This window comes from Malania oleifera, chromosome 3, assembly GCF_029873635.1.
Source record: "Malania oleifera isolate guangnan ecotype guangnan chromosome 3, ASM2987363v1, whole genome shotgun sequence".
NCBI classification, from domain to species: Eukaryota; Viridiplantae; Streptophyta; class Magnoliopsida; order Santalales; family Ximeniaceae; genus Malania; species Malania oleifera.
Genome location: NC_080419.1, coordinates 125,140,664 through 125,167,262, shown reverse-complemented (window position 1 = coordinate 125,167,262; position 26,599 = coordinate 125,140,664). Strand labels below are relative to the sequence as shown.

General features: G+C 36.0%; 1 protein-coding gene across 4 annotated transcripts; it reads right to left on the bottom strand.

Moving 5' to 3' along the window:
• Positions 1 to 2,932: 2,932 nt before the first annotated feature.
• On the bottom strand, positions 2,933 to 26,599 carry LOC131151036 (protein FAR1-RELATED SEQUENCE 5). 4 transcript variants are annotated; one of them, XR_009135679.1, is made up of 5 exons: positions 26,369 to 26,590; positions 25,264 to 25,688; positions 10,139 to 10,356; positions 3,561 to 3,650; positions 2,933 to 3,326 (listed from the first exon to the last, which is right to left on the bottom strand). XR_009135679.1 is itself a non-coding variant. In XM_058102206.1 (4 exons), coding segments are annotated over exons 1-3 (636 nt in total). In that variant the 5' UTR covers positions 26,370 to 26,599; the 3' UTR covers positions 2,933 to 3,650; positions 10,139 to 10,146. The 4 variants fall into 4 exon arrangements, 2 of the variants coding, with proteins under 2 accessions (XP_057958189.1, XP_057958190.1); XR_009135678.1 differs by having other exon boundaries at positions 2,933 to 3,382; positions 26,369 to 26,584; XM_058102206.1 differs by having other exon boundaries at positions 2,933 to 3,650; positions 26,369 to 26,599.

The following is a 26,599-nucleotide window of genomic DNA, read 5'->3' as shown; positions in this document are numbered from 1 at the left end:
AAAAATAGATGCAAGTATATTAAAGATATAATTTGTATAATTAAATATGCATAAAAATAAACTCATAAAAATTTTGTGGAACTAATTAACATAATTGAAATTTACTTATAAAATAAACTCGAGTATGAATTTTAAATAAAAAAAACTAACATAATCAAAATTTACTTACCTTTTTCCTTATGAACACTGTAACTATCTCTAAGAAATAAGATCGGAAAGAGTGGTGATTGAGAACTTATTTAAAAATTCTCTCTCCACTACAAATTCTTTCACTCACTAATCCTTCTCTTCCTTGGAAAATTATTGTGAAAAATGAAGGTTGAGAACTCTCTATTTATAGGAAAATTTTGGGGAAGAAATGAAATTTATAAAAGTGTGGGGAGATGGGTGAAATTATAATTTTTTTAAAATTAAAGAATGGGCAAGGGATGGGCAAGGTATAAGTTGAGTATGGGATGGGAATGGAGACCATGTGGGAGTGCTTGCCACCATTCCCATTAAATAAATTTTTAATTAACTACTTACCTAATTAATTTAATCAATTAGTTAATTAATTATTCAATTATTTTATTATTTTTCTTAATCATCATTATCATTGTTTTTACTTTTAAACTATTTTTAGTATTTATTTATTTTATTATTTATTTTTGAACAAAAATTAAATTTGAAATTTTGAAAACTCATGTGGGCCCCACATGGTCTTGTGGGCCCCACACAACTTCGAGACTCGAATGGATCCTACGTAACTCGAATAACTCTTATACGATTTTATGCATCCTACATAACTTTGAGACTCGTGTAAACCTCCATACGGTTTCGGGACTCATGTGGGCCCCCCGTAGGATACCTATATTATTATTATTTTATCATATATTTCTATAAATTATATCAGTCAAAACATTATTTTATGTACTTATTTACGTATATAAACAGTGTCTTGTGGTTCCGGGACTCATGTGGACTCCACATAGTCTTGTGGGCCCCACATATGATACCTATATTATTATCATTTTATTATGTATTTTTACAAATTATGTCTGTCAAAACATTAATTTATGTATATATACTTATTTACGTGTACAAACAGTGTCTATTTTGTTTATCCTATGAAATTCCATTTTAACTAGGCCGACCTCCAGGAAGCGACTGAGTCGCAATGGTCTCTGAGCACTCGCTTAGACAAGGTCTTTTTTAGGCATCAAACATGGAATCAAGGATCCTACAGAAAAATACTTTTGTATTAATATTAACTCAATGATCATTTTTATTATTTTATTATTATTGTACTTTAATTATATATATATATATATATATATATATATATATATATTTTTGGGTCATCACAAGAGACATTTCGCTTTCTTCGCAGCAAGGATAAAAGGCTGTTACGCCGTTACGAAGGTCTAATCAGAGTGATCGAGAAGGTGGGACATGCATCTTATTGACTTAAGCAACCCGAGTGGATGATAAGTCACAGACGTCCAGTCCATCCCGTGTTTCATGTAAGCAATTTAAAGCCATTCCACATAGATGAAGCAGATCCGCACCGACAAAAGCTAAGGAGATCAACAATTTCCAGAATGTAGCCTGTCAACAAAGAAGTCCAGGAGATCTTGCAGATAGAGTCGTCAATGCAGAAGGTCCTCAACAACAACAATTTCTGATTCAGTGGATGGGGTTGAGGAAAGAAGAGAATAGTTGGGAAAAGGCAGAAAACCCTCAGCATGCCATATAGAAGATTGAAGATTTCAGAAACTCGAAGACAATGACATCAACTTCGACATTAGAAGAGTGAGAAGGCCTTCTACAACACATCGACGAGGACGTCAATAAAATGAGTGGGGGATGATGTTAGGGAGTGACAATGTAATGAGAAAAAAGGGGAGAGAGATACTGCTATAATTGTATTCTCCAGAGATTTAGAATGAATATATTATTATCTGTGTTATCATTTGTATGGTGATTCTCTTGTAGTTGAATAACACAAGTAGTTATTTTCATTGTGGTGTTTTGTTGCCTTGGATTGTGATGTCTCTGATTGTTATAGTCTTATTCGATGTATAAAAATATATTACTTATGTGAAATCCTATTGTTCCTTGTTTTCCTTGAGTATTGAGATTCACCTGGTGCTCGTGTTTGCAGGCTTGCACATGTGAGATTTGACCTACTTATCGAGGGAGAACTCTCAACGAGTGCCACACGACCCTTACTTAAATCCCAGTTTTGGGGGTTTGTGACACTTTGCATTTGTTGAACCAATTCGAAGTTTGATTAAATATTCCTTGCGTTCAGGAATATAAATTTTGACGCTTGAATTTAGATTTATGTAGATTTTAATTATATTAAATTTCTTCAAATTTTGACCTAATTCAAATCCAAATCTTGAAATCCAAGTTTCTAAACACTATCTTAATATTGAAAAACATTTCTTTAGTTAATCCTAGATAGCTGAATATGTAACTTTAAAAAAAAAAAAAAAATCTAAGGATTATTTTGAAAAAGTATTAAGAACCCAAGTGAAATTATCCAAATTAAACACAAAAACCAAACTTTTACAATAAAAAAAAAATAACATGAGCTTGTTAGGTACTTGATACATATTCATATTGCTCAAACATCAATTCCTCTTACTCAGATGTTTGATACACGAAATTAAAAATTTAGCATATAAAAAGTGAAATGAGAAGAAGCAAATTCAACCAACAAAGGTCACATGTTGGACATTCTAACATTTAGGGAGCAAAATAATCATAACTAGCTTCAGCCATTTTGTTATTCAAATGATTAGCTTCAAGAGTGATCCAAATACATCTGGGATCTTGAGCTTCCAAAATTATATACAATAGCTAACAAAAATTATCGTTTGAAACAAGTCAACAAAAAATAATATGAACCAAACACCCCGCATAAATCTAAAGCCAACCAAAGTTGTAAATGGGTCCTGAATAAATCAAATTTAGAAAGTCAAATAATATATGATTCAATTGACAATAGTCTATAGAAACATACATGCTTCAATTTCGAATGGCCTGCAGATGTATCAACTGTTATATCACAAGACTAAAAGGATACCAAGGACAAATAATTATACAATTACCAGTTATGTGGAACCAATGCTGTAATGAATCAAATCCACACATTTGCCTTCTACAATATCCAATATATTGACACTGGAGTATTAGCTGAACTATTCCATAGCCAACTGTAAGCCCAAAAACCCTATTAATTTTCCATGATGCTTGGCACACCAAAACTATTTTAAAACCAAAGTGTGAACCTGCAGATTCTTTCATCAAAGAAACCATAGCAGCTCCTTCGATGCTTGCTGCATTTACACACAATACAACATCCATGTTGGTAATTCTCCATTTCATTAGTCTGCTGCACTCATATTAGAAGTAAAATAATTCAGCAGTAGTCAACCAGAAACCTTCTATGACTACTCTTATCCGCTTCATAAATCAAAACATAAAAAGGGCAGCCTGGTGCACAAAGCTCCTGTGTATGCAGGGTCCAAGAAAGGGGTGGACCACAATGGGTCTATAGTACACAGCCTTACCTTACATTTTTGCAAGAGGCTGTTTCCACGCCACAAACCCGTGACCTCCAGGTCACACGGCGACAATCTTACGGTTGCGCCTAAGCTCCCCTTCAAAACATAAAAAAGAGCTTTTGTAAATTGTTGAGCACAATGTGTGACAGGAAACAATGACAATTGGAGCATAGTCAATCATGATAATTCATCAAATAAGGTAGTTGTTAGAGGTTATATATGTTTTTTAGTATTATTACTATTGAGTGTGTTTGTATGTTAATTAGTGAGAGTTAGTAAGAGTATTATTGTCATTAGAATGTATGTAAATTTGTTTTATAAATAGAGGGAGAGACCTATCTTCAAGTTAGGTCATTCATTTTTAATCAAATCTTAACATGGAATCAGATCATGATCCTATCTAAACCCAATTTCCCACAGTCGTTGCTGGCAAACACCATTCCCACGGCTGTACTTCCCTAATCACTTCCATCCCATATTAAATCACAAAACCAACCATATACCCATAATCAGATCCCCTGACGACCCAACCCACAAAACCCCATTGTCGGAGGGTCCCCCATGCACCGGCCAAATGCCGGCAGGGCCGACCCCACGTGCTGGCGCATGAGAGCAGTTATGGTTACCTTTTTTTTTTTCTCTTCTTCTTCTTCTGCCAGGCCCTGATTCCTTCTTTAGACTATATTATCAAGCTGTTAGGCCAGCTTTTTGCTAAAAAATTCAACCTTTTTCGACCATGCACTCGCGTTATTCTGTTAATTTCTGTTCAGGTTTGTGAAGGCTTCCTTGTGAGTTTTTTTGGAACCGTGGCAGCATTTTCAGTTGTGAGGCTGTGGTAGTGCTATATCAATCGGTGGGTTGTTCACCTTGTCTGTGGTTGCATCGGTGCTTCACATGGTTTGTGATTGTTCCGATTATTGATTGTTCTTCTTGTTTTTGGTGTGGTTGCTGTTTGTGAGTGCTGTGGCAGCACTATATCTATCGGTGAGTTGTTCACCTCGTCCGTCGTGCAAATATTCACATAGTTTGTGATTGTCCCGATTAGTTTTGATTGTTCTTGTTTTTTGTGTGATTTCTGATTTTTGAGTGTTGGGATGGAATCTATGAATCCCCAAAATTTGTTCCCTACATTGCTACCGCAAATAACAACTCAAAATCTGGATGGAAAGAACTATGTTCAATGGTCTAAAGTTGTTTAGATTTATTTAGCACAATTAGGGAAATATGACCAATTGCTCCAATCTAAGTCTTTTGATGAGAAGAGAAAAGACGTGTGGGTTCAAGAATATGCCTTGATTATTTTCCTTTTATGAAATTTGATGGAGCCACATATTTCACGGATGTGTATACATCTAGATACATGCAAGGAGATTTGGGATTATGTCAAACTTCTTTACTCTAGCAACATTACATGAATGAATGATTTATCCCAAGAGTACTTTCAATTACAACAAGGAGATGGCATTGCATATTATTTTGGAGAGATGAAGTGTATTCATGAAAAGCTTAACGTGTGCAACCTATAATTGTTGATGTTCATGAGATGTAGAAGCTGAGGGAGCAGTTCAGTCCTAGATACTCAGTAGTGCTGAGCTGCCATCATTTGCTAATGCTTATTTTCGTGTCTTTTGTGCTTCCTTTAGCACGCATTCTCCTGTTCTTGCATCAGGCTTTGACAGGACAACCTTTGCTACATAGAGTGATTCTAGTTCTCTACCAAACAACCACAAAAGTTATCGTGGTGGTTCAAGTAGCCGTAGTGGTAAAGATGGACGACGCAGAGGTGCTCCTCGCAAGTTCACTTATTGTGGACAGAATAATCATAGTATTGAGGAGTGTTTGGATCTTCACGACAGACCTTCGCATGTTGCTAATGCAGCCACCACTGACTTCACACCTCTGGGGACAGCCAATGCAGCCACCACCGACTCCTCGCCTTTGGGGTCGAGTGGGGAGCAATGTACTGTCTTTATGTCTGAGGAAGAGTATTCCAAGTTCCAGCAGTATCAAGCATCACAACAAGCTTCTCTTCCCATTTCATCTCTTGCCCAATCTGGTAAGCACATAGTATGTCCGTCGTTCAGTACTAATAATCCTAGTCCTTGGGTCATAGACTCCACTGCCACTGATCATATCATAGGTATACCTAGCTTTTTATCCACTCTTCAATATCCTGCAAATTTACCTTGTGTTACTCTTGCTAATGGATCCACTACTGCAGTCAAGGGAGTTGGGACTATAAATCCCACTTCTTCTATTTCTCTTCCATCAGTTTTATATATTCCCAAATTTCCTTTCAATCTTATGTCCATTAGCAAAATTACGAAATCCATGACTTGTTCAGTGACATTCTACCTTGATTCAGTGGTCATTCAAAATTTGAAGACGAGGAAGACGATTGGCGAAGGGCGTGAAGCTAGTGGACTTTATCACTTTGAGTCGCTATCTCCTTCTACCGCCTGCACTACTGCTACCACACCTTTCCAAATTCATTGTCGCTTGGGTCATCCTTCAATGGAAAAGTTAAATGTCTTGTTCCTAGTTTAAGTTCTGTGTCTAGTCTTGATTGTGAGTGCTATAAGTTGGGAAAGCACCATTGTGTTTCTTTCACTTCTCGGGTCAATAAACGGGGTTCAAGCCCTTTTATGTTAGTTCATTCAGATGTATGGGGTCCTAATAGGGTCGTGTCCAAGTTGGGTTTTTGGTGTTTTGTTACCTTTGTGGATGATTATTCAAAAATGACTTGTTTATATTTAATAAAAGATCGTTCTACGTTATTTCATGTATTTTGTGCATTTTGTTCTGAAATAAAGACTCAATTTGGTTTGCCAGTTCGAATACTTCGAAGTGATAATGCTAAAGAGTTTTTTAGTGCACAATTCACCACTTATATGACTTAATTTGGTATTGTTCATCAATCATCATGTGCCCGCACTCCTCAACAAAATGGGATTGCAGAGCAGAAAAATAGACATATTCTTGAAATCACTCGCACGTTACTTTATCAAATGCATGTTCCTAAAGTGTTTCAGAGTGATGCTGTACTTACTGCTTGTTATCTAGATCAATAGAATGCCATCCTATGTTCTTAGTGGTAAAATTCCCTACTCCATTCTTTCCTAATTCACCTGGTGGATAAGTTGGATCCTCATGCTATAAAATATGTCTTTCTGGACTACTCATATACTCAAAAGGAATATCGTTGTTATAGTTATATGCTGCATCGCTTCTTTGTTTCTGCTGATGTTACCTTCTTTGAGTCTACACATTACTACACCAAGTCACTGAGCGCTTTTGAGCTCAATGAGTCTCTTCCTTTGCCTAATCTTCCAACTTCTATGTTGCTGTCCTTGCCCAACCAACCATCTAAGTCTCCATGTAGTTCAAGTCCTTCTTATCGCCTTGATCATTCTAATTTGCAAGTGTATTCACAACGGCGGCTCCAAGGAAGAGAGTCCCCTCTGACTTCTATTACCAAGCCTTTGGTTTCCTCATTTGATGATCATACTTCCCATGATGTTGATCCTCCTATTTCTGTTTGGAAAGGTAAACACGCATGTACTCAACACCCCATTTCTAACTATGTTTCTTATGACTCCTTATTAGCCTCCTATTATTGTTTTGTCCCTGCTCTGTCATCCACTACCTTTCCTAAATCTGTTTTGGAAGTCTTATTCCATTCATGGTGGAGGGATGCTATAATTGACAAGATGAATGTTTTACATGACAGTGGTACTTGGGACTTGGTACCTCTTCCTCCTAACAAGTCTGTGGTTGGTTGTCGCTGGTTTTACACTGTGAAAGTCAACCCTGATGGTTTTGTGGCTCGTTTAAAGGCTCATCTTGTTGCTAATGGATACACTCAGGTGTATGGTCGGATTATTCTAATACTTTTTCTCCAATTGCCAAACTTACATCAGTACGACTATTCCTTTCCTTGGCTACTACTTGTCACTAGCCTTTGCTTCAGTTAGATGTAAAAAAATTCCTTCTTGCATGGTGACCTTGAGGAGGAGGTTTATATGGAGCAACCATCTGGCTTTCTTGCTTAGGGGGGTCAGGCTTAGTGTGTCGGCACAATAAGGTTTTATATGGTTAAAAACAGTCTCTCAAAGCATGGTTTGGTCGTTTCAGTGTTGCAGTACTTGAGTTTGGTCTTCGACGGTGTGTTGTGGATCATTCTGTGTTTTATCATCATACTTCATCGAGTAGGATCCTTCTTGTTGTTTATGTGGATGATATTGTTATTACAGGTGATGATGATAAAGGTATTCAGAGCCTCAAACTTTTTCTACAAACTAAGTTTTAGACCAAAGATTTGGGACTATTGAAATACTTCTTGGGTATAGAAGTATTGAGATCTCGTATCGAAACTATTGTGTCACAAAGGAAGTATGTTCTTGATTTGTTATATGAAATTGGCTTGTTGGGATCTAAACCGTTTGATGCACCCATGGATCCTAATAGCAAGTTAATGCCGAATATGAGTGATTTGCTACCTAATCTTGGACAATATTGGCGACCTATTGGAAATTTGAATTATCTCACAGTTACTCGGCCAGATATATCTTTTGCAACAAGTGTTGTGAGCCAATTTCTAGATTCTTCGAGGACAAGACATTGGGACACAGTAATTCGCATCTTGAGATATCTCAAAGGTGCATCTAGGAGAGGTCTTTAATATTGTGATCAAGGTCACACTTATATCCATGGATATACAAATGCAAATTGGGTTGGATCGCCTTCCGATCGGAGATCCATCCCCAGGTAGTGTATCTTGGTTGGTGGTGATTTGGTTTCTTGGAAAAGTAAGAAACAAATTGTGGTGGCAAGGTCAAGTGTTGAATCAAAATATAGAGCTATGACTCAACACTACCTGTGAACTTGTCTTGTTGAAGAACATGTTGGAAGAATTGAGTTTTCCATATTCTCAGCCTATGAAGTTGATGTGTGATAATTAAGCTGCTCTTCATAATGCCTCCAACCCGGTCTTTCACAAGCGAACGAAACACATTGAAGTTGATTGCCTCTTTGTTCGGGAGAAACTTGTGTAGAGGCTCATTCCAACCACTTATGTGAATTCGGACATGCAACTTACTGATTTGTTTACCAAAGTGTTGGGGGGGTGCTCATGTTAGATTCATTTGGAAAAAGCTAGGAGCTTATGACATTTATGCTCCAGCTTGAGGGGGAGTACTAGAGGTTATATATGTATTTTAGGTATTACTATTATTGAGTGAGTTAGTGTGTTAAGTAGTGAGAGTTAGTAAGGGTATTATTGTCATTAGAATGTATTTAAATTTGTATTATAAATAGAGGGAGAGACCTATCTTCTAGTTAGGTCATTCATTTTTAATCAAATCTTAATAGTAGTTAAATGGGAAGCAGAAGATATAAAAATAAAATAAAATATCATACTAAGTAATAGGTACTACATCTTGATCACACTTTCAATACACATAAGTTATGCAAATTGACCCATCTAAAATATTCTTGAAGTTGTTTTTTTTTTTTTTTTCATTTTAAAAAAAATTCCGCTAAAATTTGATACACATCTTAAAAGAAATAATTTGAAGTATCTTTTACATTGCTTTGACTCCTAATACCAATAAAGAAAAAGAAAAACCTTCTCCTTGCCTTTGTATCGTTCCAGTTTTATCACATCTTCCCAAAGAGGGGAAACTTCTCCCTAAGAAGCTCAAAATCTAAATAGGAAATTGTAATCACATGAATAATTCCATCGGGGAAGTGCAATTTCATGAACTTAAAGACTTTGTTTTCCACCTTTGAATCTATAATATGAATTTTACTGCATGCACTTAACAAGTACATAGCTGAGTGGGACATATGCAACTAATCCTGACTTAAATTTTAGAAAGCTAATAATACTTATGATTTTGTGAAGTTTGGGATTTGAATGATTGTTATATATTGAAGATACATCATATTAAAACCCTAATTGAGAGTCCTACATTAACAAATGACTGCAATGCTTTTAATTAATCAAGACAGTAATTTTAGTATTACATATTTATCTTGCATGTGTAATTATTATTCCAATTAATAGTTTAAAATTGAGTGTAGCTTCCAATGCTTGATGCAATTCAGAATATGAAGGATATAGAAATTGACAACTATGTCCATATGACACAAAGGGTCTGAATCATGTACTTCAGCACATGGCACTCACCAAGTCAACCAAGTTTTTCAGAAACAGAACCAGATAATTATTGAAGCAAAAATGTCTACCTCATGATCCGATTGTTCCTCAGAAAGCTTTCAGGGGAAAGCAGCAAAAGAAATTCAATTCATCATCTTCTCAGAGAACTTTCTTAACTCAAATAATGAAACAAAGACCCAAAAAGGCATTTATTTTTTAAGTTAACCAGAGAAATAACCATCAGGCTGCCAATATTTTTGTATTCCTTGATTTATATCCAGGTATGACTCACAGAACCTATTTTTCTCCAAAATTATTTATATAAAAGCAAATCCGAAGCTGCCAAAGAAAGAAAGGACAAAAGAAAGCAATATGCAACTGTGCATGCTTTACCAATTGAAAGGAATGACGATAAACTACTCACTCTTAATGCTAGGTCTGTCTATAGTGCAAAAGTTCCCAATCTTTCGATTCATATTGTTTAATATTGTTGACTATGACTTCAACTTTCTTTGATAGCCGTTCATTATGGTCTTCCACATCTTTCATAAATGCAGTTAGCTGTTCTTGATATGCTGCACATAACCGCTTTTTATTTCGTAGCTCCATGGTTAGTTCCTGAATTTTCCTGTCCTTCTCATCCTACAAAAAATATAATACAAAAAAAAAATAATAAGTTCAATCAAAACTTATATTGAAAGGTAAGTTAACATTCAGAGGTTAAGATAAAGCAGCAGGCAAGAGGATCAATTTTGCATCCAGTTACAGAGACATAGTAGTTTCAACAGCAGCCCAACCAACCGTGCGACCACACGTAAATCCTCAAAAACATAACAAAGAAAGCCAGCCAAAAAAAGGCAAAAGAGAAGGAAACAGAAAAAAAGACAGAAAAGAGTGTGTTTGTGTGTGCGCGCATATACAAATACATTGCAAGTATACCGTTTAGCACACTTGTTTTTATACATTTAAGAGGCCGTTTGGTATGACTATAAAAAATTACGGAAATGAAAACTAAAAGCCAAAAACTAAAACAAAAGTAAAATCTCAATTGAACTCGTGCTCATTGTTGTCCTCGTATCAAATAATATTTAAAAATATGGTTAACATAATGAAAATGCAAAAGAATACAAATTAAAAAAATATTATAATAAAACACATAAATTAACTAGAATTATTTTACTTAATTATTATAATTTAAACTTTTCTCTGCTTTAAGAATAATTTTATTGTACACAATAATTGAAAACTGGTAAAAAATATGTTTAGAATGACTTCTATTATATTTTCAAGGTTTTAGTAATTTTATGGATATTTTTATTTTAATTATAGTTTAAATTAGCATGGTCATTAGATTCTAATTTTAATTAAAAATTGCGTATAGGATCAATGGTTTAACCCATAAAAGTGAATATTGGATATTAAAGAACTTTGGCAACAAAAGTTGCCAAAAGTGAAAGCCATAAATTTTAGTTCTCAAATTTTGTCACTGTTAAAACTTAATATACATTGTAGGCCCACAACCTAGTAGTTTTAGCTTTTAGCTAAAGTGGTGATCTAACATGGTATCAAAGCTGGTTTACTAGGAGGTCTTGGGTTCTAGTCTTGTTGCCTGCATTTATTATGTGGAGTTTAAAAATTATTGTATTCCTTGCAATCTGTAATGAGTGTTATTTATCAATTGTTTCTCTCAATGTGCTGTTGAGCTGCATCTGCGGGGGAGTGTCAAAGTCTGATATAAACTGTTAGCCCACAACCTAATAGCTTAACCTTTAAGGTACCGTGGTAATCTAACAGTGCAACAGCTGAAAATTGACAACAGAAATAAAAACCTTGTGGTAAACAAGCATGTTGTCATACTCTATTTCATCACTATGCTGTAATGAAAATAGAAAACATAAATGTTTAGAAACAGCCCTAAGTGAGAATATCACAAAAAACAATAGAAAGAAAAAGAATAAAGGGGAAAGTGAATAAATGACACATGAATATAAAGACTGGTGCCATATAGGCCAAATTGTCCTTCCAATAATAGATGCAGCAGCCAGGTTAATCTCAAATTATTGTTTTGAAGCTAAAAAATTGACCAATAGATGACTAGTGAGCAAACCAGATGGTCATGTCTATCGAGGATTTTGTTTAGTTTAGCGGCTTAAACAACTTTTGGAGGTTGGATAGATGTTTTAGCACTTCAGACATTTAGTAACACTTAGCAGCTGGCAAATGGTAAAATTGTTAGTTTTTTTTTTAAGTGTTTGGAAATTTCCAGGTGGTCGCCAAAAGCTATTGAAATTCAAAACAAAATAGTTATTAACCAAAGCACAAAACTATAGCTCTTTCTATCTGTAACTGTCGCAACTAGCAACTATAAATGCAGTCACAACAGCAATAGCAAGGGTAAATTGCAACAACTGCCAACTGCAGCCGCAATATCAACAACCCTGAAATCTGATAACTCCGAACAAGTTCGTGTCAAACATCTCACTGGTACAGCAATCTAGTATGACAAGTGAATGTAACTAGGCCTTGTATCATGCAGTATCTTTATAAATCAACATACAAACTTGAAGGCATCTTTGATTATGCATGTACATGTCTAATGCACACCCCCCTTCCCCCCAAAACCTTTCTTTGGATCAAATTCTCCTTTTAAAAAATGTAAAAGTTGGCATATCATGTTTGCTAAGCAGTTTTTTAAACTTCTAAAAAGCTACCTTTTGGGGGGGGGGGGGGGGATTTTTAAAGTTTGCAGATTTGAAACAATTTTTTTCTAACATTAATTTTATTCCATGTGTCATTAGTTTTTTTTTTTTCAAATATCACAAAATTATCTATGTATTAATTATGTCTAATAAAATAACATATCAAATTTTTTTTTTTCATTTTAGACATTTCAAATAACCTTTTTTACAACTTTTTCACAGGAGGACTGAATAATTTTCTTTGCTATGAAAAAAAAAAAAAAAATTCAGCTCCTTTTTCATCAATTCCTTTTGAAAGTTCCTTTCAACAGCTAGGGAGCCAAACTATGCCCGAGTCTTTAGCAATTGCAATTTTTTTCCATATATCTTAGAAATTCTTGGATGAGGATTAAAGGCCAAAGCTCCACACCTACACATTTGCATTTCATTTCTTAATACATTGATTTTTCTCATTTAATTTAATTGAAAAATTTATTATTTTTCTATAATGAAGATAATTTCATGAGGGGCAGGAATCCTCATTTTAAAAGAAAAAAAAAATGAGAGAGGAATCACAAGCAGCTGAACTGCAGAACAAATGCTTCCCTGCATGGCAAACACTAGAAGGATGAAGACTACACGAAAGCATCCAGATTCTCCTCTTTGCTAGTTACAAAGTTGAACAGCCAAAGTGCTGAAGTAGGGGGTGTATTTAGGACTTCAACTGAGTGGAGGCCAATAAATAAAGATTTTTTGCACGTAAAAAAATGTGCAAAAATTACCACATTGAACATACTTGAACAATCTAGAGATGTAATACAAAAAGTATCTTAATATCCAAATCTGAAACACTCATAGAAGATTAACAAATTGATAACGGGGGCAAATTTAAATAAATTTCTAAATTTTAAAAATATATATTTCTACCCCAAAATTAGCACATTGCACATGCTTGAACATTCTAGAGATGCAACACAAAAAGTATCTAAATATCCAAATCAGAAGCACTAGTAGTCATAGAAGAATAACAAATTGATAACGGGGGCAAATTTAAATAAATATCTAAATTTTTAAAATATATATTTCTACCCCAAATTTTTTCCTACTTCAGTGGAGACAGTTGACCCCACTGTCCCCACGCAAGATCTGTCTCTGGCCCACATGAATCTCCAACCCAAGGATCTAAATGCCAGACATCCCCCTTGAAATGAATGAGGTAATTTCAGAAATGCCAGACAGACAGGTGCCCTGCCAAATGCTTGTTGAGGTCCAAGAAGGAGAATGGATGTAAATTACAAAATAACTAAAAAATTTGAAGTGGAATAATTCTAAGCTCTTAAGACGTGGAAGCCTAAAATGAAAATTAAACTAGATTTTCATGAGTAAAGGACTTCAGGTTTTTAAATATTACAGCCTAGGCAAATCAATCATCTAGAGGTTGTAGTCAAGCCCTGGCAATACTAAGTATCCAATTGCTCAGCTGTTTCAATCTTTACTTATACATGAATGCATTTTTATTCAATATAATCAAATGAATGTGCGACCAAATCAATTGATAAAGATTGTTCTTTGCAGAAAACTATAAAGGGCCTTGACATGAGTTCAAGCTCCAAGATGGAGTTTGGTTTGGATTGGCCTGTATTGCTTTCTATTATTTAAAATTGGAAAACAAGCTGAAATTTTCGCAACTCTTTAATGGAAAGCGAGAACAATTTTTGACAATTAAGATGCCATAAGAATTTTCATTCTTGAGAACTCAATTGAGCAGCATCTCAAAATTTTTCAAAGTGACGACATACTTCAATTATGTGGCACAAGTTTGAAATCAGTCACAATCTAATAGGCAATAAGGAAAATGAAAGCAAGTACCCTTGCAATTTTTGTGCAACTATTTGTTTCTATAAAGCACCTATTTTATTAATTATAGATTGTTGGAAGAAATAGTTATAATATGATCGTCAATTCACCAAAAAGAATAAAGAGGAATTAATTTTCAGAGGCAAACAAAGCACATTTCTTAATACAGAGATTCATATAATTTGCTACAAGGTCATGTAAATTGAATAACACCCCAGAAATGAAACCAATAGATGATGGTGTGGGCCCATACAGCTATTTAAGACTAGCCCCATATCATGAATCATGATATTGAAAATTTTAGCATGCATCAACCCCAGTCAAGCCTAACCTAAAGCTCTAAAATAGTATGTTCAGTTTTTTGTTTAGTCCACAAAGAGGACTCTTCTTAGTCTTGCCTATTGAAGCTGATAAATATTTTATGGTTCCTGAAATTCTCTCATGTTTTATTGTTTAAAAATAAACTTATTGGTTTGGGTTTATTATAGGGATTCATCATAATCAGAAGAATCTTAATTTAGGCATGAAAACATCAGTGGAGCTATTAATCCCATTTCAATCCCAATGCATTTTTATCAACAAGACAACAACAAACGAAGCCTCAAGTCCTGCTGGGCAATTGATCCTTTCGCCATTTATTAATTTTCCTTGTCTCTTCTCTCGTTGTGCCAGTCAATGTGGACTTTTTTAAATTTCCAACCATGACTAATCTCTTCAAGTGCCTCTAAATTCTCTGCCAAGCTAACTACTGCCTTGCGTATAATATAACCATTTTACTCTCTCAGGCTTAGAGTCACTGCCTGATGATGAGTAAGTGGTAAAATCTCAGCTGCTGCCCACTAAAATAACATTCTTGCACTCTTTTAGTTGCATCATGAAACTGGCAGTGCATATTATTGGGTACTTGTACAGAATTATTACCTCATAATTACAGGAGGTTATAAAGCTTCCACATTTTTGAAATTTTGGTTATGGTTTTTCATTCAACCATTTTGCTTCAGTCTCTTTCCCTTTTTTCTTATTAATGGACAAAGCATAGAGGAAAGATGGACAAAGCAAAATTTCCAGGGAAAAAGTACAAAGTTATTTTGCATATTTTGAAACTGAGAGGGCTTTTTTTACTATGTAAGGAATTTGTTTTCATAAAGAGGAGTGCACAGAATCCATGTTCATATAGAAGCAAAGGTGTTAGTATACACGTGAGCCTCATACATGGACCGAATTATATACTTGATACCTTAGAGAGAGAGAAATACAAAGTGTGTGGTAATGCACGCAATGAAATGAAGTGTGTAAATCAGAGCATGGACAAAGTTAAATTTGCATATCCAGAAATTGAAAACCTTCTCTCCAATGTAGGGAATGAGTTTTCATAAATAGGGATAACAACATTGTCCTTGTCAGCAAAAGACATGGTCCAAATTTCACACTTGAGACCTTGAAAAGAATGAGAAAAAAAAAGGTTGAGAGAAACACATGGTGACAGCAAAGAATTTGATGGCAAATGTGGTGCATTCAAACTTCAGTTCACAGGAGATGAGATTCAAGACCACAATTATACTTCGAGGTTATGGGTATAATCAGGTTGAATTCATTCAATTCTTAAATTTCCTAATTTCTTCTCCCTACATGTCGAAATCAATGCATATTTTGAACCTACAACCGTTTGAAATCTCTCCAAACCCTTCACAAAGCTGGCTATTGTTTTACATGCAAGTTATGCAACCATTTTTACGTTCTCAAGTTTGGAGTTAGTAGTTACTACTTGATGATGATGACAAACGAATGAGTACAATTATCACTGCCAGCCTGCCAAAATCACAGTCTTACACTCTTTTATTATATCCCAAATCACACTCTAGTGGCTGCATCATATTTACGTTACGGGAAGTGACAAAGCTTCTAGATTTTTGAAATTTTAGTTACAATATTTCTTTTATCCATTTGGCTTCGATTTTCCCAACCTCCATCCCTTCCCCACCCCCCCCCCCCCCCCAAAAAAAAAAATACTGATGGATAAAGTGTTTAGGGCAAATGGACGAAGCAAAATTTGTAGGGCTGAACAAAGTTGATACTTGCGTTGCATATTTGAAAAATTGTAAGAATTTCTTTTCATAAAGGAAAATGCAAGGAATTTGTTTTCATCATTATACATGTGAGCCTAGTTATTGAGTTCATCAGAATGGGTGGGATAGCAAAGGAAGTGGCAAAGTTTCACATGCAAGTTCCTGGAACCCAGGTTGCTCACCTTTTTCTTTCTTCTTACTCGATTCAAAGTGGGTGATAGTAATACATTTTGGGGCGTGTGAGGTAATATGATTTGGTTTTGAGAGTTTTTGAGTGAGAGGGGTTTCGTTGGAGGTTCTGGTGCCTCGTTTTTTTTAGATTGTCTTATGTTAAGAATGCTCCAATTACATCTTTTTATTCTGTGGCCCTGTAGGGGAGGGGGTCACTTTCTTGAGATTTCAACTTCATCATGTGTCTTAATGAAAGAGAGTTAGATGAGCTTGCTACTTTGTAGATTATTTTGGATTTTTTTGGTCCCCAAATGAGGAATTATGTGAGGGTTTGACTTGAGGATTCATCAGGTCTTTTCTTCTTCCAAGTCTTTCTTCCTACTTGAGACCTTCAACTACTAATTCTTTTCCTTTGTATAATGTTATTTGGAAGATTAAGGTTCCTTTTAAGATCAAGGCTTTCGTGGACTTAAGACTCTTAACTAGATTATATGAATGACTTGCCATAGGTAAGGATACCCTATAAGTGTTAGCACTGGAGGAGCCTATGGGTGGGCTTGATACAAATGAGTGAACGCCAACTTGACCCAAAAGCTTAGGCCTATTGGGCCTTGGGCCCAACCATGTATATAAGCACCCACCATCCACTCAATTTTTCTAATGTGGGACAAACTCACAAGTGGAACTCTCAACAATCTCCCCCTCACTTGTGAGTTCCAACTACTCCCCCTTGAACGGAAACTATCTCCCTTATAGGAGCAACCCCAATTCCCCAACAGTTGTTGAAGTGGGCCTTACCACTAGCGTCTTACGTGCCTCGGATTGCATTCCACGTGCCTTCAAACCAATCCTACCTTCCACGTCTTGACCCTATTCGGATCCATCCCATGCCTAGATGATCCTTATTGGCCTTGATCACACACTTGGTTTCCAACTGTTAGCACGTCAAGAGAATTAGCTTCACGTCTCGACTTTTACGATGTCACTCGCTCAGAGTTACGAACAGTCGGCTCTGATACCATTTGTTAGCATCGGAGGAGCCCATAGGTGGACTTGATATACATGGGTGAACACCAACTTGATCAAAAAGCTTAAGCCTATTGGGTCTTGGACCCAACCATGTATATAAGCACCCACCATCCACTCAATTTTCCAATGTGGGATAAACTCACAAGTGGAATTCTCAACAATAAGGCCCTTAGTCTAGATATTTGCATGATATGCCTAGAGTCTAATGAGACTAAGGTGGGCCTCTTTCTACATCGCCAAGTGGCAATATAGCTCTAGAATGCTGTTTTCTCTCATTTGGTCAAGTGTGGGTGGTTTCTTTAAATGTAGAGGATTTCTTGTCGGAGTGATTTTGAAGTTTTGGGAAAAGTAAAAAAAGAAGGCTTTATGGACATGTTCAGTGTAATCAATTATTTGGACTTTGTGGCTTGAGCAGACTACAACAATTTCCAATGCTCAAGCCAACTCCTTCCACTTGTTATGGGATAGAGTTGTCTTCCTAGCTTCTTTTAGGCTCATTTTTTTTTGGCATTTTTGGGGGGGATTTCATTGTCTAATAATGAATTGGAGAATAGCATTATAGCAATTGATTTTAGTTGGTTTCTCGAGGATATCTTGTACTCCAGGTATTGTACTTCTATCTTGTGTTCTTTAATGGATTTATTATCATCTAACGAATGTGTGAGCCAAAGATGTGGGTCAAGTCGCATACTCAAGATCTTGAAGAGAGAGAGAGAGAGAGAGAGAGAGATGGTAATGGATGTAACAAGATGAAGAGTACAAAATGCAGAGCAACAGATGGACAAAGTTGAACTTGTGTGTTTCGAAATTGAAAGGAATTCTTTCCAATGCTCCACAAATCAAAGAAGAAGAAGATATAATTGTATAAATGAGAACTTAGGAGACACAATAACAAAATGCAACACAAGAAACCAACTCAGACAACTTACATGCAACAAAGACCAATATATGCATCAGTTAGGGGCCATGGTCTTAAATTTCCTCGAAATTGTCAAAATTTCCGTCGAAATTTCTAAATTCCGTCACCCTCGAAATCGCAATGGCAGTCAATTTCCGTTGAAATCTCAATAAATCATTCGAAATTTATCGAAATCTTGAATTTTTTGCGAAACTTGTCGAAATTTGAACTATGCAATGAAATTTCCTCGAAATTCAAATTAGGGATTTAGGAGTGAAATGAAATTTCTCATTTAATTTACTTTATTTATTTTTATTGAACCAAATGATTATTACAAGTGCTTTTGAAATTATATGAAAGAATAAACATACAACAACATTCTATTTGTTGTGAATTATGTCTCACATTGTTAGGCTTAAAATCCTATTTTGATGATAACAAATCAAGGGTACTTAACATGTTTGGTTAAGTTAAGTTTCAGGGCTCAAATGCTTTCATAAAGACCAAGATCAAGTGTTTGAAGAGATTGAATGACAATTATGCTTAGAGACATGAGTATTGATGAAGATAAAGTCAATTGAACAAAGAGCCAAGATAGACACAACGAATGGAAGCCAATGCATGAAAACTTAGTGCTTAGAAAGTTATAGTTTATAAAAAGTCTCATGTAAGTACTTCACGATTTCAATACGGATGATTGAAGCTCTTAGGAACTATAGTTGACTTAGAGACCTGTTTTTGAAAACCATGGAAAATATTTTAAAAAGTCTCTTTTAAGTTTTCCAAGATTAAAAGAAAAAGTTTTGGAATCAAAGTTTTTGAAAAACACAAGTTGCAAACAGGATAGGCGACTGATGGAGTTTCATCAAGCGACTGACACTTTTATGCTGTTAATATTAAGCAAATAGAGCCGAGACAAGCCACTTAGGTCACAATCGACTGACTCAACACTGTGTTTTCAAAATACGCTGAACTTAAAAGGCACAGGCGACTGACCCTCTGGTCACAGTCGACTGAAGTTCTTGTTTTAACTTTTAAACAGCGAGGGAAAGTTTCCAAAACTGATTTCTTGACTCCCAAACTTGGAGAAAACTTGGGAAATACGGCAAGTAAGTTGGGGACAATGGTAATATGCTTTATTACTCTATAAATACTTATTATTTTCATAAATTAAGCACAACAATCAAGCACATACAAATTACAAATTCAAAGTTCTCCTGCTGAAATATTTTCTTAAGTATTGTTGTACTTTTGCTGAAACAACCCACAGTTTTCTGATCTTTTCTACTGAGAATTTCAAATCAAATCAGAACCCTGGTAATATTCTACTGAGCTTCACTCTTCTATATTGTTTATTGCTGAAGTATATTGTATTTCAATTGTACAAATCTGCTCTGATTGAGAGTTTTACTTGTATGAACAAAAATTGTTCTTTGTTTTATGTTTTCTTGACGATTCAGGATTGTTGGATTGTTGCCTAGCGAGAGGGGATTCTCGTTAGAGAGGCAAACTCCACCGTTGAGGGAGAGAGGTTGTAACTTCACCTGGTAACGAAGTTGGGAAAGGAAAATCCTCACAGCATATTGCTTGGGGCAAGGACGTAGGCTTCTAGCCAAACCTTGTAAAAAATCTGGTCTTTAGCTCTTCTTCCCTAATCTCTTTACTTTATTGCAAGTATATAATCTGCGTGTATGTTTATTGAGAACTTGCTGCATATTGGAAGTTGCTAAATTCTGATTTTGGTTCTTACTTGAAATCAAGAAACTAAATTGTTTATCATTGATTGGTTTAACAAACTAAGAGTAAAATTGAATAATGATTTTTGAATATCACAGCTGAAGTTAATTTTGTTAAATTAATTATTCCATTGAAGTAAAGTTGCAGGCTTTATAAAATCAAACTTCTAAAATTATTCTTCATATTGGTAATGTTCATTGTTGAAGAACAAATCTGATTCTAAATATTAAAGTTCTAAGATTGATATTTGTTATTGGAATTTAACAGCTAGTCTTTAATATCTATCATTTATAATAGATCGAATTTGGATTGAACAAAGGATTGTTAACTAAACTTGTGAGGTTACTGATTGTGTAGTTATTGAAAATTAAATTGAAAAGGGTAATACTTAAAGGTATTTATAAACCTGTTACAAAGAAATTTTAAAAACCCAATTCACCCCACCCCTCTTGGGAGTATACCTAAATTCTCACACATACTAAGGGAAAACATGAAAGAAATCAAGGTACAGTAGAGCAGAGGGAACTTGTCAATGGTTTCAGGAAATTCGTCGACGATTTGACTGAATTTCAGAGAGTTTGTTCTCGGTATCTGAAACTGTCGATGGTTTGGCTTGGAGCAGTCTGCGCAAATTTTGAATTTTGAATAATTTGGACGTTATTTTGGTTGGGTTTTGGGGAAAACCTTTTAGGAGGCTTATATATACACAAAATACTTTGTATATAGTGTGCTTTTGTGCCTTTTGTGTGTTAAGGGTGCCATGAGTGGTTGAAGAGAGAATTGAGAGAATTCATGTATTGTTCATGTAATTTGGACAAAGAGATAGTGAATTCTTGTCATTTGCTCCTGTGAATGTAGGCTTTGCCGAACCACGTAATTCCTGGTGTCATTACTCTTGTTATTGCTTTGTTTACTTGCTGTGGTTGTGGAATAATTCTGTATATTCACCATTTAGATTGTTGCATTATTTTGTTTGATCCTTTACACAAAGTATTATTCCACTATGCATTGTTTGAGGGCTTTTACACAACAATTGGTATCAGAGCGAAGTTGTAATGGCCTCTGCATCTTCTTCTGCAAAATTTAACGTTGTCAAATTTAATGGAACTAGAAATTTCGGTGTGTGGCAGAGAAGAGTGAAGGATCTTTTGGTGCAGTAAGGCATGGTGAAGGTTTTATACAGAATTCAACTGGATAGCATGGATGCAGCGACTTGGAATGAATTGGGGGAAATGGAAGTATCAACCATCCGAATTTGTCTAGCTAATGACGTGTTGTATCACGTCATGGATGAGGATTCTCCGGCATCAGTTTGGTCAAAACTGGAAAGCCAATATATGTCTAAGGGTTCGTCAAAATCTGCGAGTGTAGTGAAGGAAGATTCAGAATACAATGATGGGGATATGCTATGTCTTTCATCAGATTCGGAGTGCCTCACGAATGATTCTTGGATCCTAGATACCGGATGCCCTTATCCCAGAAAATGGTTCGACACCTACAAGTTAGTTAATGCTGGTTGTATTTTGATAGGAAATGATATTTCATGCAAAATATTTGGCATTGGAAATGTCAAAATCAAAATGTATGATGGTGTTGTAAGAACCATATGTGATGTAAGGCATGTACCAGGTCTAAGGAAAAATGTCATTTCATTGGGTACTTTAGACTGTAACGGGTATAGTTACAAGTCTGAAAGTGGAGAAATGGAAGTGTGTCAAGGTGACTCAATAGTGATAAAAGGAGAAAAGGTAGTGGGAAATATCTATGCACTGCAAGGTGCTACGGTTGTAAGTGGAGCTGCACCTATAGAATTTGAGTCAAATATTCTGTGGCATATGCGGTTAAGGCATATGGGTGACTACATGTATTCAGATGTTTAGGGATCGGTGAGGATAGCATCACGGGGCAAACATATGTTTTTCGTGAGTGTATCACAAAAGGTCTTGGTTCATCTCATGTGGCACGAGCCTGCTGTTGATGTGTTTACCAGGTTAAACTTGTGGTGAGGTGGAGTACCAGACTAGGAGAGAAATCCTCAAGTCAGACATTGGGACTGAGTATGCTAGTTTCGTTTAAGAAGTTTTGTCAGCTGTGAGTGGATGTCCACTAGTGCACTATTCTAATGATGGAGGATCTAGGCTTGGTGTTGTGTTCGGATAGTACATCTTTCTGAGGTATAAGAAAGGTGGGTGCAAGCTGGTGATCCTATGGCAAATAAAGGGGTGATCGAGGACATGACTTTTGGTGATAAATCCATGGGACAACGTACTCAAGTAAAGGAAGAAAAACAAATGCCAGAAAACTGCGACAGCAGCAATCATGTTATTCAGGTAGAGTTAGGGACTCAGGGCAGAAATGTGGGGAGTTCTTTCTTGGGTCAACAGTATCACGGTATGAATGGGTATGTGATGTAGTTGGAGCAACAGACTCAGGGCAGAGATGACATAGTTCATATAGCAGGGAGTTTCAACTCGAGAGACTAGCAGAATCATGATGAGCCCATGTGCACTATCAGACCACCACTCAGGAATAAATTTGGCATGCTGGAGTTTTATGCATTCATTGCTACTAGCAGTAAGGTTTCTACTATTTTTCAAATTGCAATGCATGGTAAAGGGAAAAATAGGTGGATGAGTGCTATGGTGGAGGAAATAGAAGTATTGCATATGTACCAGGTGCGTGAGTTAGTGAGATTTCCAGTTGGAAAGAAGGTGATAGGATGCAGTGGAGTGATGTATATGTTGTGTGTGAATGACATGTTATTGGCTGGAAATGCTTTAACTGAGGCTAATCAGTTGGGAACTCTGTTGAAAGGTTTTGACATGAATGTGTTAGGTACGGCCAAAAATGGTCTTGATTTGTTGATTCACATGGACAAAGTTGCAAGGAGATTGGCGTTATCTCAGGGTGGCTTTGTGGACGGAACTGCAGGGAAACTTCGTTTGCTATCTCAGGGGGGTTTTGTGGAGAATCAATATAAAATGTCTATCGCTCGGTACCGAAGGACAGGCTATGATGTCCGGGATATGTCAAAGGTCCCCTATGATTGTGAAATGGGGTGTTTCAGTAGGCAACAGAGTGAACCATTAGTTGTTAGTTTTGTTGAAGACTATGCACGAGGCTTTAGTGATAGAAGGCTTGCAGCAGCATTTATGTTTACTGTTGTGGGAAGGTCTTGTAGGAAGCCTAGGGTGAAGTCTTTGGGTGTTGCATCTACAACTGTGTCGGAGTTGATGGTAGAAGCTAAAGCTACCATAGGCAAGTTCAAGCGGCGTTGCTTGGACTTGGTGTTTGTCTCCAAGTGCTAGAAGGGAGATGGTCCCAACCTAACATTCCAAAGTTCAAGGTGGAGCAGCGGGTTCATGTTTTTCGGTTTCTCCTAAGGCGCGTATGTTGGCCAAGGTGGATTTGCTGTGAATTATGTCTCACATATTAAGGGAAAACAAGAAAGAAATCAAGGTGAAGTAGAGCGGAGGGAAACTGTCAACGGTTTTAGGAAATCCATCGACGGTTTGGCTGAATTTCAGAGAGTTTGCTCTCGGTATCTGAAACCGTTGACGGTTTGGCTCAGAGCAGTCTGCGCAGATTTTGAATTTTGAATAATTTGGATGTTATTTTGGTTGGATTTCAGGGGGGAACCTCAGAGGAGGCTTATATATACACAGAATACGTTGTATATGGTGTGCTTTTGTGCCTTTTGTGTACCAAGGGTGCCATGAGTGGTTGAAGAGAGAATTGAGAGAATTCATGTATTGTTCATGTAATTTGAACAAGGCGATAGTGAATTCTTGTCGTTTGCTCCCGTGGATGTAGGCTTTGTCAAACCACATAATTCCTAGTGTCATTGCTCTTGTTATTGCTTTGTTTACTTGCTATGGTTGTGGAATAATTCTGTATATTCACCATTTAGATTGTTGCATAATTTTTGTTTCATCCTTTGCACAAATTATTATTCTGCTATGCATTGTTTGAGGGCTTTTACACAACACTATTTAACCATTCATTTCTAAATTATCATTATTTGTATAATAAACTATATTTAAATAATTTATGAATTTCATTTCTATTAACTGATTCACTAAACATGTTTCATGTACATTATCTTACAAATATGTTTGACGCACATATTATATTACAACTTCTCCACCTTATACACAGCATAGATGTATTTACTTGTAATATATTAGTCCTAAAACTTACATTATTATGTCTATTAATCATTTCTAAAACTTCATAAAAGAATTCCATGTTTTACTAATGATTTCCATTATTTTTTCAAATCGAAATTGAAACTAACGTTGAAATCGAAATTTCTGTCGAAATTTCTGTACTTTTGGAGCTTCGAAATTTGAATCGAAACCGATGAATGCTACAATAATAAAGGAAAGGACAGCAATAAAAATAAAAATAAAGAGACCTTAAAATCAAGTTGAGAAACATGGCTGAGCTCTAATAGTTAGGTTAAAGGTACGAGTTTCAAATGTTTTGAAATATACTTATCATGAATTTATCAAGTCTTTATCCACAAATTACTACTTACAAAATATTTAAAAGAACTAAAGTCAACTTCCAATTCTATGCCTTACCACATAATGGATGGACATAGCATATAATATAATCTGTCATAAACATCAATCATAGTTTATCTTATTGGACCAAATATTCCCCAGCCAAAATCTGCATTTAGGATTGAGAAGATCAAGGATCACTTGTTTTCACTTATGGAAGCAATTGTTGAGAAAGTTGGTGAAGAAACCCCTTGGGAGTAGAATCATGCATAGCACATGACATTGATGACTGATGATTAAAAGACATGGAATGGACAAGTAGGGTAACTTTGGAAGATAAGATTTCTAACAAGTAACAACATAAGATGCCTCTGGGTTCACTATAGAACATTTAGAAAATAGTTATAAGCCAAATAACATTGTCCTGGGGAAAAGAAAACTGCAAAATTGAATGTTTTTCTCCTTAGGTTAATAACACAGCATACCAATAAGCAAACAAACCACTCCATGTAGATTCAAAAAACATCAGCACGATCATTAAATTTGGAAAGGAAAAAAAATAAAAAATTGCCATCCTACTGTTGTGTGAAGTATAGAAATCTGACCATAGTATGATGAACATCACGAGGGGAAATCACAAGTGGATGATTATGTTCCTTCACAAATTTTGTTACGGTCCATTTCCCAGACTTGACAGACTTTATCAGGATCATTGCCTTACAGCCTTCCCTCGTGCTTGTCCGCTGCTTCCTAACTGGCCCAAATTTGCCTCGTATACTAACACAAAAGCCTTCCTTATTGCAACCAAGTCGACGGGCTAGAATCCTCCCATCAACCTCTGAACGACGGCATGACATTACACGCATAATAAATCCTACTCGCCTGGCATACTCATCATAGAATACCTTGGCAGCTTCTTCAGATTCAAATTCCATACCCTCGTACGGTTCCAGAATTGTGTCTCCTTCACCTGCAGCCAATTCTTTTCCAGCAGAACTCTCCATTGCACCAGTTCCCTCATCCAAATCCACTGCCACACAAGAACATCTGCTATCATCTTTCAATCCCATAAATAAAATAAAATAAAAATGACGTACCGTTTGGTACATAAGTAACGTCGAACTTAACTTTTTTAAGCTAGAAGACAAATGCCATTACTGCAATACTTGCATCAAGTCCAACATGTATTCGATTCCCTCATAAAAACATAATTTTGTCTTTCTATCTACATGATGCGAGTATATCACCTTTTCGTGGATATAAAAAAACAATAGTTTTCGAACAACGAAATGAAGCCCAATACCTTTCCAAGGCACAAACTGATTATCCCTTCTTTGCTAATATATCAAACAGTTGATATGCAACCAAATGAATCCCAGTAACCTAAAGGATAAATACTGATAACCATCCTTCTTTGCTAATACAGAAGTAAACAAATCAACTAGCGAAATAATTATTGACTGGCTTACACAATAACAGCGTGCATATGAGAATTTGGAGCTAAACCAATCAAGCATCCGCAAAATTAAAGCATTCAGTAGCTAAGCATAACTGGGCTTTGACAAAATGAAAAGCAAACACATGCAAGCACACACGATGCTCCGTTTGGTTGCTGAGAAAATACAAGAAAAAGAAGTAGATATGAGCATGAATTTATCATCACTAGAGAAAAACGAAAATGAAATGTAGCAGGGCATTCAAGAGCTATACTTTCATTGATTGTCCTCAGTTTTCATCAATCTTTTCAGCAGTCAAAGCTTCTTCGTCGATTCAATGCAAAAGGGATCAGATCTGAAAAACACAAACCCTCGCAGCGGCACGCAAAAACCCAGATGGAGGAAGAGAGAAAGCTTTCGATTTGCAATTCAAAATGTAAGAGAGAGAAGGAATTGCCACAACCAGAATGGAACTTCAGAGAGGGTCGCTATGAATAGTGAGTAT